This window comes from Gymnodraco acuticeps, unplaced genomic scaffold (genome assembly GCF_902827175.1).
Source record: "Gymnodraco acuticeps unplaced genomic scaffold, fGymAcu1.1, whole genome shotgun sequence".
Taxonomy (NCBI): domain Eukaryota; kingdom Metazoa; phylum Chordata; class Actinopteri; order Perciformes; family Bathydraconidae; genus Gymnodraco; species Gymnodraco acuticeps.
Genome location: NW_022991416.1, coordinates 1 through 15,000, shown reverse-complemented (window position 1 = coordinate 15,000; position 15,000 = coordinate 1). Strand labels below are relative to the sequence as shown.

Sequence of the window (15,000 nt, the reverse complement as noted above, 5' to 3'; positions counted from 1 at the left end):
GACGTACAGACGCCCGTTCTTACCCTCTACCGCCGCCTCCAGCACGGCGGCCCCGTCCACCAGAATCTGACCCTGGACCAATCAATTATACGTAATTAGTATGAAATATGACCACAAAATCTACATTATCTATATAACATCTGGCCTGCGTGCTGTTTGCACCCCGTGACTACAGCCAACAATGATATTTAGTCAAATACATCGTGTTAAAATACGTTTTCTGGGAGGTGAACTCACGTTGTCTGTCACATTGATGGTGAGGATCTGGCTGGCCAACGAGGCGAGGCGCGGGCCGGAGACGGCGTTAAACACGTCCAGCTGTAAACCAGACTGACATCAGGAGGGCTGGGGCATTATGGGATGTGTAGTGAATGAATGTCTTTACTCACGCCGGAGGACGGGACGATGTGGTTCCTCATCAGCTCCAGCAGCTTCCACCGGCCCTACAAAATGAAAGCATGTTTAGTTTCATTTCAACGAGGTGTGAGGTGTGTCTGTGAAGCTGAGTGTCACCTCTGTGCTGCTCAGCCAGTCCAGCTGACCCTCCGGCATGGCGCTGAAGGCGGCGCTGCTCGGGGCGAAGACGGTCATCGGACCGGGCAGGTCCAGAACCGAGGCCAGAGACACTTTCTGAACCGAGAACAACAAGAAGTTCTTTATCTCATTCTCTGATCTCAGCAGATATCAGAATAAAGCAGCAGGACCAGAACCAGGACCAGAGACACTGAGAGAAAGACCTAGATCAGGTCGATACCAAGTTTAAGACCCAGTCAAGACCAAGACTCAGTCAAGACCAAGACCGAATCAAGACCAAGACTCAGTCAAGACCAGGATTCAGTCAAGACCAAGACTCAGTCAAGACCAGGACTCAGTCAAGACCAATAACTAGTCAAGACCAGGATTCAGTCAAGACCAGGACTCAGTCAAGACCAAGACTCAGTCAAGACCAAGACTCAGTCAAGACCAAGACCGAATCAAGACCAAGACTCAGTCAAGACCAGGATTCAGTCAAGACCAAGACCGAATCAAGACCAAGACTCAGTCAAGACCAGGATTCAGTCAAGACCAAGACTCAGTCAAGACCAGGACTCAGTCAAGACCAAGACTCAGTCAAGACCAATAACTAGTCAAGACCAGGACTCAGTCAAGACCAAGACTCAGTCAAGACCAATAACTAGTCAAGACCAGGACTCAGTCAAGACCAAGACTCAGTCAAGACCAAGACCGAATCAAGACCAAGACTCAGTCAAGACCAGGATTCAGTCAAGAACAAGACCGAATCAAGACCAAGACTCAGTCAAGACCAGGATTCAGTCAAGACCAAGACTCAGTCAAGACCAGGACTCAGTCAAGACCAAGACTCAGTCAAGACCAGGACTCAGTCAAGACCAGGACTCAGTCAAGACCAAGACCGAATCAAGACCAAGACTCTGTCAAGACCAAGACTCAGTCAAGACCAGGACTCAGTCAAGACCAAGATTCAGTCAAGACTAGGTTTATTTCCAAATAAAGACCCAGACCTGCCCCAGTCTAGACCCAGTCAAGATAAACTAGTTACAAACCTCTAACAGGGACTTGAACATGTCGAACTTCCCGTAGTCAGAGACGATCTTCAACAGGTTCTCCTGTTGAAGACAAACAGGAAGTCAGTCTGAGTTCAATGAAACAGTGGATCAATATGAGGTCCAGGTCTTACCTGGGGGTCCAGGTCTCACCTGAGGGTTGCTCTCCACAGTCGGCGCCACGCTGTCCATCAGCTTGTTGATGATGTGGATCATCCCGTTAGACGCCACCACGTCCGACTGAAGGATCACCGCCTTCTTCCTGCTGCCGTGGAGACGGATCTTCGTCTGCAGGTCCTGGGGGGGGGGAGGAGGAGGAGGAGGAGGAGGAGGAGGAGGAGGAGGAGGAGGAGGAGGAGGAGGAGGAGGAGGAGGAGGAGGAGGAGGAGGAGGAAGAAGGAAAGACAACTTCTTCAGAACTTAAACCAATGTGACTTATAGCTGATTAATATGCGCCTCAGTGCCGACTCATGTCTGATTTGTTCTCCACTTTGTCCCAACTTATACCGACTCATACCAACTTGTACCGACTTGTTGCTGACTAAATGTCGACTTGTTAGCCGTGTGTCTCACCCCCTCGCTGGTGTCCATCTCCCCCATCTTTCCCGTCACGGTGTAGAAGACATCGGTTCTCTTCAGCGAGTCGAAGGGCAGGACTCCGGCCACCAGGTGCATCTTGCTCAGGTACTGAGCCTTAGACCGGTCCGCCGTCAGAGTCCGCACCTGAGAGGGAGACCGGGTCGTTAAACCCTCACTCAAGTCTGAGCCCACAGGAAGGATAACAGAGACTTTCAAGATAAGAGGATCTCACCGAAACCCCCCTGAAGCCTTTATTGATCGGGACAAACAGGGTGAATGGACCCAGGTTCTGCAGGGACCAGGAGAGAGACCCTGAAAGCAAACAGTTCTCATTGAGTTCTTCATTCCAACTCAAATCTGACTTGTTTGTGACTGATTGTCGACTTTTCGATGGCTGATATGTGACTCGTTGCTGACCTATTTCTAACTTGTGCGACTTGTTTCTGAATAATAGCCGACCTGTTAGCGACTTGTTTCTGAATGACAGCCGACCTGTTAGCGACTTGTTTCTGAATTCCAGCCGACCTGTTAGCGACTTGTTTCTAAATGACAGCCGACCTGTTAGCGACTTGTTTCTAAATGACAGCCGACCTGTTAGCGACTTGTTTCTAAATGACAGCCGACCTGTTAGCGACTTGTTTCTGAATGACAGCCGACCTGTTAGAGACTTGTTTCTGAATGACAGCCGACCTGTTAGCGACCTGTTAGCGACCTGTTAGTGACTTGTTTCTGAATGACAGCCGACCTGTTAGCGACCTGTTAGCGACCTGTTAGCGACCTGTTAGTGACTTGTTTCTGAATAATAGCCGACCTGTTAGCGACTTGTTTCTGAATGACAGCCGACCTGTTAGCGACCTGTTAGCGACCTGTTAGCGACCTGTTAGCGACTTGTTTCTGAATGACAGCCGACCTGTTAGCGACCTGTTTCTAAATGACAGCCGACCTGTTAGCGACCTGTTTCTAAATGACAGCCGACCTGTTAGCGACTTGTTTCTAAATGACAGCCGACCTGTTAGCGACTTGTTTCTAAATGACAGCGGACCTGTTAGCGACCTGTTTCTAAATTACAGTCGACCTGTTAGCGACTTGTTTCTAAATGACAGCCGACCTGTTAGCGACCTGTTAGCGACCTGTTAGCGACTTGTTTCTAAATGACAGCCGACCTGTTAGCGACTTGTTTCTAAATGACAGTCGACCTGTTAGCGACTTGTTTCTGAATGACAGCCGACCTGTTAGCGACTTGTTTCAAAATGACAGCCGACCTGTTAGCGACTTGTTTCTAAATGACAGCCGACCTGTTAGCGACTTGTTTCTGAATGACAGCCGACCTGTTAGCGACCTGTTAGCGACCTCGACTTGTTTCTAAATGACAAGCCGACCTGTTAGCGACTTGTTTCTGAATGACAGCCGACCTGTTAGCGACTTGTTCTAAATGACAGCCGACCTGTTAGCGACTTGTTTCTGAATGACAGCCGACCTGTTAGCGACTTGTTTCTAAATGACAGCCGACCTGTTAGCGACTTGTTTCTAAATGACAGCCGACCTGTTAGCGACTTGTTTCTGAATGACAGCCGACCTGTTAGCGACTCTGTTTCTGAATGACAGCCGACCTGTTAGCGACTTGTTTCTAAATGACAGCCGACATGTTAGCGACCTGTTAGCGACCTGTTAGCGACTTGTTTCTAAATGACAGCCGACCTGTTAGTGACTTGTTTCTAAATGACAGCCGACCTGTTAGCGACTTGTTTCTGAATGACAGCCGACCTGTTAGCGACTTGTTTCTAAATGACAGCCGACCTGTTAGCGACTTGTTTCTAAATGACAGCCGACCTGTTAGCGACTTGTTTCTGAATGACAGCCGACCTGTTAGCGACTTGTTTCTGAATGACAGCCGACCTGTTAGCGACCTGTTAGTGACTTGTTTCTGAATGACAGCCGACCTGTTAGCGACCTGTTAGCGACCTGTTAGTGACTTGTTTCTGAATAATAGCCGACCTGTTAGCGACTTGTTTCTGAATGACAGCCGACCTGTTAGCGACCTGTTTCTAAATGACAGCCGACCTGTTAGCGACTTGTTTCTGAATGACAGCCGACCTGTTAGCGACTTGTTTCTGAATGACAGCCGACCTGTTAGCGACTAGTTTCTAAATGACAGCCGACCTGTTAGCGACTTGTTTCTAAATGACAGCCGACCTGTTAGCGACCTGTTTCTAAATGACAGCCGACCTGTTAGCGACTTGTTTCTAAATGACAGCCGACCTGTTAGCGACCTGTTAGCAACCTGTTAGCGACTTGTTTCTAAATGACAGCCGACCTGTTAGCGACTTGTTTCTAAATGACAGCCGACCTGTTAGCAACTTGTTTCTGAATGACAGCCGACCTGTTAGCGACTTGTTTCAAAATGACAGCCGACCTGTTAGCGACTTGTTTCTAAATGACAGCCGACCTGTTAGCGACTTGTTTCTGAATGACAGCCGACCTGTTAGCGACTTGTTTCTGAATGACAGCCGACCTGTTAGCGACTTGTTTCTAAATGACAGCCGACCTGTTAGCGACCTGTTAGCGACCTGTTAGCGACTTGTTTCTAAATGACAGCCGACCTGTTAGCGACTTGTTTCTGAATGACAGCCGACCTGTTAGCGACTTGTTTCTAAATGACAGCCGACCTGTTAGCGACTTGTTTCTAAATGACAGCCGACCTGTTAGCGACTTGTTTCTGAATGACAGCCGACCTGTTAGCGACTTGTTTCTAAATGACAGCCGACCTGTTAGCGACTTGTTTCTGAATGACAGCCGACCTGTTAGCGACTTGTTTCTGAATGACAGCCGACCTGTTAGTGACTTGTTTCTAAATGACAGCCGACCTGTTAGCGACCTGTTAGCGACTTGTTTCTGAATGACAGCCGACCTGTTAGCGACCTATTAGCGACTTGATTCTGAATAATAGCTGACCTGTTAGCGACTTGTTTCTAAATAACAGCCGACCTGTTAGTGACTTGTTTCTAAATAACAGCCGACCTGTTAGCAACCTGTTAGTGACTTGTTTAAGGCAGTTACCCAGCAGGGATATGGCGCTGCTCAGCTGGCCCCTCCACTGCCCCCGCGGCTCCGTGTTCAGGTCGCTCAGACGCTGCATGATGTTCCCGTAGCACACCTTCCCGTTACCCACAAACCCCTGCTTACAGGTGCACCTGGGGACAGGTCAGAGGACAGGTCAGAGGACATGTTAGAGGACTCGTCAGAGGACACATCAGAGGACTCGTCAGAGGACAGGTGAGGGGACAGGTGAGAGGACATTAAAGAACGGTCACCTGTGCATCACAACACGACGGTATGAAGGGTTATATAATAATAATAATAATAATAATACATTTCATTTATATAGCACACTTAAAAAACAACGTCCTCTCACAATGCTATGAGGAGAAAATAAAAATAAAGAATAATAAAAAGTGATGGAAGGAGCATATTGAATAAAATATGGTAATATAAAAATAGGTTAAGAGCATAAAAGGTTAGACTAAAAAAGATAAATGAATGATGTCTGTGAGGTACTGACTGGACCTGGCCCGCATCTGAGGTTCTGCAGGTCGCCTCCTGGTGGCAGGACGCGGGACTGCAGGCGTCCTTTCAGGCTGCAGCTGCCGTCCCTTTGGAGGACAAACCCCGGGAGACACTCGCAGTGAGACTGAGGAGGACAGGTGAGTGCAGGTACAGGTAAATACAACGGTTGAGACATACAGGTAAATATACAGGTAACAGTGGAAAGACTCTAAAATACAGCCCCACTGACAACAGGTAATGTCCCACAGGTATTGTCTTATAGGTATTGTCCTCAATGTAATAGGTGATTATAGGTGATCCTACAGGTATTGTCCTATCTGTCGGACGTTACCTGTTACGTAATGGGTAATGTCTCTCAGGTAACTGACACAGGTAAGAGCTAACGTCCCACAGGTAAGATCTAATGTCCTACAGGTAAGATCTAACGTCCTACAGGTAAGAGTTAACGTCCTACAGGTAACGTCCCACAGGTAAGATTTAACGTCTTACAGGTAAGATCTAACGTCCTACAGGTAAGAGTTAACGTCCTACAGGTAACGTCCCACAGGTAAGAGCTAACGTCCCACAGGTAAGATCTAACAGTCCCACAGGTAAGAGCTAACGTCCCACAGGTAAGAGCTAACGTCCCACAGGTAAGATCTAACGTCCTACAGGTAAGATCTAACGTCCTACAGGTAAGAGTTAACGTCCTACAGGTAACGTCCCACAGGTAAGATCTAACGTCCTTCAGGTAAGAGTTAACGTCCTACAGGTAACGTCCTATAGGTAAGAGCTAACGTCCTACAGGTAATATCCCACAGGTAAGAGTTAACGTCCTATTGGTAACGTCCTACAGGTAAGAGCTAACGTCCCACAGGTAATGTCCCACAGGTAAGAGTTAACGTCCTACAGGTAACGTCCTACAAGTAAGAGCTAACGTCCCTAACGTAAGAGCTAACATCCCTAAGGTAAGAGCTAACGTGCTAAAGGTAACGTCCTACAGGTAAGAGCTAACGTCCTACAGGTAACGTCCGACAGCTAAGAGCTAACGTGCTAAAGGTAACGTCCTACAGGTAAGAGCTAACGTCCTACAGGTAACGTCCGACAGCTAAGAGCTAACGTGCTAAAGGTAACGTCCTACAGGTAAGAGCTAACGTCCTACAGGTAACGTCCGACAGGTAAGAGGTAACGTGCTAAAGGTAACGTCCTACAGGTAAGAGCTAACGTCCTACAGGTAACGTCCGACAGGTAAGAGCTAACGTGCTAAAGGTAACGTCCTAAAGGTAACGTCCTACAGCTAACGTCCTACAGGTAAGAGCTAACGTCCTACAGGTAACATCCCACAGTTAAGAGCTCACGTGCTAAAGGTAACGTCCCACAGTTAAGAGCTCACGTGCTAAAGGTAACGTCCCACAGTTAAGAGCTAACGTGCTAAACGTAACGTCCTACAGGTAACGTCCCACAGTTAAGAGCTAACGTGCTAAACGTAACGTCCTACAGGTAACATCCCACAGTTAAGAGCTAACCTGCTAAAGGTAACGTCCTAAAGGTAACGTCCTACAGGTAAGAGCTAACGTCCTACAGGTAACGTCCCACAGTTAAGAGCTCACGTGCTAAAGGTAACGTCCCACAGTTAAGAGCTCACGTGCTAAAGGTAACGTCCCACAGTTAAGAGCTAACGTGCTAAACGTAACGTCCTACAGGTAACGTCCCACAGTTAAGAGCTAACGTGCTAAAGGTAACGTCCCACAGTTAAGAGCTAACGTGCTAAACGTAACGTCCTACAGGTAACATCCCACAGTTAAGAGCTAACGTGCTAAAGGTAACATCCTACAGGCAACGTCCCACAGGTAAGAGCTAACGTCCCACATGTAAGAGCTAACGTCCCTAACGTAAGAGCTAACATCCCTAAGGTAAGAGCTAACGTCCTAAAGGTAACGTCCTACAGGTAAGAGCTAACGTTCTACAGGTAACGTCCGACAGGTAAGAGCTAACGTGCGAAAGGTAACGTCCGACAGGTAAGAGCTAACGTGCTAAAGGTAACGTCCTAAAGGTAACGTCCTACAGGTAACGTCCTACAGGTAACGTCCTACAGGTAACGTCCTACAGCTAACGTCCTACAGCTAACGTCCTACAGGTAACGTCCTACAGGTAACGTCCCACAGTTAAGAGCTAACGTGCTAAAGGTAACGTCCTACAGGTAACGTCCTACAGGTAACGTCCTACAGGTAAGAGCTAACGTCCTACAGGTAACGTCCGACAGGTAAGAGCTAACGTCCTACAGGTAACGTCCTACAGGTAAGAGCTAACGTCCTACAGGTAACGTCCGACAGGTAAGAGCTAACGTCCGACAGGTAACGTCCGACAGGTAAGAGCTAAGGTCCTACAGGTAATGTCCTACAGGTAACGTCCGACAGGTAAGAGCTAACGTCCCACAGTTAAGAGCTAACGTGCTAAAGGTAACGTCCTACAGGTAACGTCCTACAGGTAAGAGCTAACGTCCTACAGGTAACGTCCTACAGGTAAGAGCTAACGTCCTATAGGTAACGTCCGACAGGTAAGAGCTAACGTCCTACAGGTAACGTCCTACAGGTAACGTCCTACAGGTAAGAGCTAACGTCCTATAGATAACGTCCCACAGGTAAGAGCTAACGTCCTACAGGTAACGTCCCACAGGTAAGAGCTAACGTCCCACAGGTAAGAGCTAACGTCCCACAGGTAACAGATACAGGTGTGTCCCCTGACCTTCCCCGGGCCGTCGTAGACGCAGCTCGTGGTCTCGGCGCTGCACCCCCCCTGGTTCCTCTGGCAGGGGTCCACAGCCATGCAGACCCTCCCGTCTCCACTGAAGCCCTCGTTACAGGCGCACAGGTGCGTGCCCGGCCCGGTGGGGACGCAGGACGCCTGCAGGGCGCACACCTGCGTCCGGCAGGGGTTCACGGCTGGGGACAGACAGCAGGAGACACTCTCAATACACAGGGATTAATAAAGGTTCATCTCATCTTATCTTATTATTGTGTTCAGCTCATGATAGTTTATATTTAGTTTCCTAATGAACTCACAGAGACAGGTGTCCCCGGACTTCTGGTATCCAGGTAAACACTGACAGACCAGCCGAGCAGTCAGAGCCTCCTCCATGCAGCGAGAGTTCAGAGGACAGCGCAGGGACACACACTCAGGTAGCTCTGCAACACAGGTAGATATACAGGTAGATACACAGGTAGATATACAGGTAGATATACAGGTAGATTTACAGGTAGATACACAGGTAGATATACACGTAGATATACAGGTAGATATACAGGTAGATATACAGGTAGATTTACAGGTAGATACACAGGTAGATATACAGGTAGATATACAGGTAGATATACAGGTAGATACACAGGTAGATACACAGGTAGATATACAGGTAGATATACAGGTAGATATACAGGTAGATATACAGGTAGATATACGGGTAGATACACGGGTAGATACACGGGTAGATACACGGGTAGATATACGGGTAGATTTACAGGTAGATACACAGGTAGATATACAGGTAGATACACAGGTAGATATACACGTAGATATACACGTAGATATACAGGTAGATATACCCAGTGCTGGAATTGGGCCGGTACTCACCGGTACGCAGTACCGGCACTTCTGGTTCTGACCCATGGAGTACCGGCACTTCTTGCTCAGTACCGGCATGCTGGCGGTACTCCGGTACTCATGCACCGTGCCAGTACTCAACACTCTCCCGCCGTTCTTATTATACATCCATATATATATATACAGCCGCCCGGTACTCAGTAGATGCGTCATGAGGTGCCGAACGGACATTCTCATCGCTATAACCGCTGGAGTTTCACAGCGGCTGTCAGCTGTTTACTCCTGTCATTCAAACAGAACGTGCTGGAGAGGGGGCGGGGCTTATCTTCTCCATGTACATACTGTGGTGGAAACGACTATGTCAAAATTAACCTATTTGACCGTGATTTAATAGTAATACACGTTTCAAAATAATAATAATAATAATGCCGAAGTAACAACATACTGAAAACTGTTAGTAAAACCATGTTTTAATGCTTTACAATTTACATACCTAGATGCACGTGTGTTGTGTTTATGCAGTGCAACTCCCACCCAGTGGGTGGCTATGTAGAGTGATAGAACAGAGCAGGCACGCCCCCGAGAGAAGGAAAGCAAGTCACGTCACAAATTAGCATTTCTAGTGGATTAATAAAAGTGCAAAAAGACAGCGGTTGTCGCTGGAAGAAACTTCAAATACAGAGAATGCTGTGCCTGTGTTGGAGATTGTGTCTGATGGGGAGCTTTCTTTGGTTGATCCTCCTGCTCCAAGTTCTAGTGCATTAGCATTAGCACTAGCTCCGCCGCCTCCTCCAGAGCCTCTAACGTTAGCTGCTGCTGGCGCAACTGCCACCACCATCACCGGGCAAAGCGATGCACCTGACTGCTGGACAACGGACCAGGTGCAATATTTTTGCAAGACCAATGCATGGCTCCTTCTTAAAGATAAGAAGCTAGGATGTCGGATATGCAGAGATGTCAAATCTTTGGGAATACACACTGGACAAGGACTGAAACTGTCAACTGAATGGGGTGAGTGTGCAGTGTCTCATTTCGGTGTTGACAAGGGCAAACAACAAGCTAGCCTGAGAAAAAAAATCAAAGAACATAAAGAATCACAAGCCCATGTAAAAGCTGCTGACATCCTTACATCTGCTTCATGTGAAACTATTCAACATCAAGTGCAGTCTATGCATAAATCTGAATTAGACACCACTATCAGAGTTTTTTCGAACGGCATATAAAATTGGCAAACATAGCCGGCCATTCACAGACATGCCAATTGATTTGAATGTACAGAAACTGAATGGGCTGAACGTGGGCAGGGTTTTGCACTCCAATAAAACCTGTGGCGAAATCATCGACCACATAGCTCATGAGCTGAAGAAAAAAATGGCAAAAGACATTACAGAAAACCAAAGAAAACTCTGTGTTTTGGTCGATGAATCTACCACTATTAGTGGTAAAACGGTGCTTGTTGTGTGTCTACGCTCAGCATTAGCTGATGCTGAGCCCGAAACGTTTTTTTGGGAGCTGATCGAGTTGGATGGAACAACGGCTGATGACATCACAAAGGCGTTAATGGAGTGTCTTGGAAGAGATTTTAACGAGGACTTTTTAGGTCAGTGTTTCGTTTCTTTTGCATGTGATGGGGCTTCAGTCATGCTAGGGAAGAGAACAGGCGTTGCTACCCAGTTGTGTAGTAAATTCCCAAGCCTGTTTGTGTGGCACTGCTCCAATCATCGTCTAGAGCTGGCAGTTGGGGATGTGGTCAAGGAGGTCTCAGGGCTCAATCATTTCCAGATCTTTTTTGACAAACTCTATTCCTTGTTCCATGCCTCCCCCAAAAATCAGAGGCAGTTAGCGCAGTGTGCGCAAGCAGTCGGACAGCGTCTCCTGGTGATAGGGCGTGTTTTGTCCATCCGCTGGGTGGCTTCAAGTGAAAGGAGCGTCAGAGCAGTCTGGGAAAACTACCGAGTGCTATATGATCACTTCACAAATGCTGCAAACGACACGAGCAGGGATTCCAGAGACAGAGCAAAGTACAAGGGCCTGGATGATGTGCTCACATCTGCAACGTTTGTCAGCAATCTGGGACTGATGTACGATGCGCTCACAGAGCTCAGCGACCTCTCTCGGCAACTCCAAAAAAGAGAGATGACACTGCCTACAGCAGATAGGCTCTTAACTCGAGAAATACGAGTTTTTGAATCCATGGTCACCATGCCTGGCCCACACATGACTACAGTTCATACAGCTCTAGCTGAGAAGTCCTTCAAGGGTGTTGCCCTGCGTGAGAATGGCAGGCTTGTACAGATTCATGCAGGTCAGTTTTTCCGCAGTATGGTAGAGAATCTGAGACACAGAATGACTTCCACAACCTCCTCTCATGTCAGCACAAGAGAAATCCCATTACATGGCCGGGAGGCCCGGGTCAATCAGCTAATCCAGGACATGAAAGTTATCCATCCTGGAAGTTGGCCTGAAGAGGAGTTAGACGTACAGTATGGGGACGTAGAGGTGCTACGTTTGTGCGAAGTGCTGAAAGTGGACAGAAGAGAGACTGTTCAGGGCTTTCGCGAATACAAGGAAACCAGGGCATCCCGTACACCTGCTGCCATGGAGCCTCTACTGAAAGCAGTCCGAACCATCGCTGTCTCCACTAGTGAGTGTGAGCGGGCATTCAGCTGCATGAACGATATCCTTACTGCAAAAAGGAATGCTCTCTCTGTCAGCCGACTGTCCAGCCTGGTTTTCATTAAATGTAATGGACCATCACTAGGACAGTTCAATCCGGAACAGTATGTGAGGTCCTGGCTGGCAAAGGGAAGGAGAAGTGCTGATGAAAGAGCCTGTCCAGCTCCAGCCCCTGATACTGATGTCCCCAAGGCCTTCTGGAGCCTTTTCTAACAATGTGAAGTATATTGCAAAGCAGCTCACCCAGTGAGAAGACTTTTGGCATAATGTGCCGATTTGTACAGATCCTGGAGATAGAAGGACTTCAGACCAACCAGGGAGTTATCTGATCAGCTTGGTGTTCAATGTAACTCTTTACCATGGCTCAGACTTTGTTACTTGCAGTTACAGTTTCTCATTTTAGATTGTGCAAATTTTGCATTTGTTTTTACATGTTCTTTGTTCATGCTCTTATCATTTTTCTGAGTTGGAAAGTTAGATTGCATCATAGTTTACTTTATACATATTTGTATTCTTCAGTGGTGAAGTATATTGCAAAGCAGCTCAGCCATGTGAGAAGACTTTTGGCACTTTTTCGTTTTTCGTTTTCTGAGTTGGAAAGTTAGATTGCATTCAAAATGTACAGAAATACTTAATTTTGTTAAAGCTTTTTATAAAAAATGCTTCTGACCAGAGCTTTGTTTCCTTGTCATTAATGTTGAACACCACCAGAGGGGCTCTCACCTGAAAGGTCTCTGCTTCATGTGTCTTCAGCAGAAGATCTAGACTTTGATTGCTATATTTTCAGTTAATATTGACCTTACTGAGCTTTAGCCATATCCGCTGCCTATCATAAAAAATGTTAAGTACAGTGAACCTTTCTAAAATATACAGTAGTAAAGAGACAAACCCACCAGCATTATAGTAGCCAAATTCTTGTTTGTGGGCTGTATATATAAATTGACTTGAAAAAGTTGCTGATTTTAGAGTACTGGCACCTTTTTCATTCCAATTCAAGCACTGGATATACCTGTACACCCCAGCGCGTGCACTACGCTCTGCATCAGCCAAACGACTCGCTGCACCCTCGCTGCGAGGGGGACCCAAGTTCCCAACGGCGAAAACACGTGGGTTTGCTGTCCTGGCTCCAAGATGGTGGAATGAGCTCCCCATTGACATCAGGACAGCAGATAGCTTGCACACCTTCCAGACTGAAAACTCATCTCTTTCGACTCCACTTCCAGCGATAGAACTATTAACAAAGCACTTATATACTAATAAAGGGCTGGCTTATCTAAAGCCAGTTGAGCAGCACTTGAAATGTTTTGGCTCTATGAAACCTGATGTACTTTATGATTCTGTTTTCTTCAAGTTGTATTTTGTTGGACGAACGCACTTATTGTAAGTCGCTTTGGATAAAAGCGTCAGCTAAATGCAATGTAATGTAATGTAATATACAGGTAGATATACAGGTAGATATACAGGTAGATATACAGGTAGATATACAGGTAGATATACAGGTAGATACACAGGTAACTGACCTTGATCACATCTGGGCCCTTTATATCCGGAGAAGCAGGTGCAGCGACCGTCACCTGTCAGACCAGAGGCACACACACCGTGCACACAGGAACACACTGCACACACAAACACAAACACACACACACACACACACACACACACACAGATGGTCATTTATCGTAAATGAATCATTTAAAGACGATATTAAACCACAGGTATGAGGTTACCTGAGCTGCAGGTGGACCCGAAGCGTCTCGTAGAGCAGTCCTCACAAGCTGTCCCTGCAAAGCCCGGCTACACACACACACACACACACACACACACACACACACACACACGCACACACACACGCACACACACACAAACACACACACACGTACACCAGAATCAGGTTTATCACCAGGTAGGTTGACACGAGGAATTTGACTTGGTGTCATGGTGCGTACATCAAAGTGAATATAGGTGTATTAATTATGGATAAGTAATAACTGTGGTGTATTTACCTGACAGGTGCAGGTGCCGTTGCCCCCCATCCCGTCGGAGCAGACTCCCCTCAGACTGCAGGGTCTCTCTGCCCCCTCCGGACACTCTGAACACACACATTTACACACACATTTATATTTAACTTGTATTAAAAAAATACAAGTTAAATCTCAATCCAACAGTTTTAATACTTAGATTCAGATTCACCAAGAATGCATGCACATAAAGTGTCTCAAATCAAAGGGTTCAATCCCAGGAACACTTCTGATGTGTGTGTGTGTGTGTGTGTGTGTGTGTGTGTGTGTGTGTGTGTGTGTGTGTGTGTGTGTGTGTGTGTGTGTGTGTGTGTGTGTGTGTGTGTGTGTGTGTGTGTGTGTGTGTGTGTATCAGCAGTCTGAGTCTGCTGACGGAGGATCTCCACAGGAAGGAAGTCCTGGTCCTGCAGGATGAGCCGGAGCATGTGAGCGCTGAGCTGATACCACCAGTACAAATACTACAAATACTGCTACCTCTACTGATACTGTGTACTCTGAAATACAAGGTATATATATATATATATATTTCCGTGTACCTGCTGTCCCTGAACTCACCCTGGCAGTCGGGCCCCCAGAAGCCGGGGCAGCAGGTCTTCAGATCCACCTCCTTATAGCACTCTGAGGAGCATCCTGGCATGGGCAGCGTCATGGAGGCCGTCTTTACAGAGAACCTGAACACAAGATGCTAACTTCACCACAACATGCTAACAACATGCTAACAACATGCTACCTTCACCACAACATGCTACCTTCACCACAACATGCTAACAACATGCTAACAACATGCTACCTTCACCACAACATGCTACATTCACCACAACATGCTAACAACATGCTAACAACATGCTAATGCCCTGTATTTGTATATAAAGTGTTCCTCACGTGCAGTCCTGTCTGGGGGACCGGGGGGTCTTCCTGAAGCCGGGGGGGCACACGGAGAACAAAAAGCTGAGGCTGCAGGACTTACAGGGGGTCGAGGCCCTCAGAACCGTGGTGTTAGAGCACAGGTTCTGCAGAGAACA

At 47.2% G+C, this 15,000-nt stretch overlaps 1 protein-coding gene across 1 annotated transcript in view; it reads right to left on the bottom strand.

Moving 5' to 3' along the window:
- The window catches only part of LOC117532461 (stabilin-2-like), a gene marked incomplete at both ends in the record, with an annotated part of 27,081 nt that extends 12,093 nt beyond the window's left edge, over nt 1–14,988 (bottom strand). Inside the window, 18 exon segments of the mRNA XM_034195810.1 lie at nt 1–72; nt 238–318; nt 390–443; nt 514–630; nt 1,563–1,625; nt 1,716–1,859; nt 2,136–2,285; nt 2,374–2,453; nt 5,199–5,332; nt 5,701–5,771; nt 5,773–5,829; nt 8,430–8,626; nt 8,747–8,869; nt 13,481–13,576; nt 13,688–13,754; nt 13,964–14,049; nt 14,534–14,649; nt 14,861–14,988. The exon segment at nt 1–72 is cut by the window's left edge and continues 81 nt beyond it. Of these exon segments, the coding sequence (XP_034051701.1) occupies nt 1–72; nt 238–318; nt 390–443; nt 514–630; nt 1,563–1,625; nt 1,716–1,859; nt 2,136–2,285; nt 2,374–2,453; nt 5,199–5,332; nt 5,701–5,771; nt 5,773–5,829; nt 8,430–8,626; nt 8,747–8,869; nt 13,481–13,576; nt 13,688–13,754; nt 13,964–14,049; nt 14,534–14,649; nt 14,861–14,988 (1,836 nt within the window).
- Between the last annotated feature and the right edge of the window lie 12 nt (nt 14,989–15,000).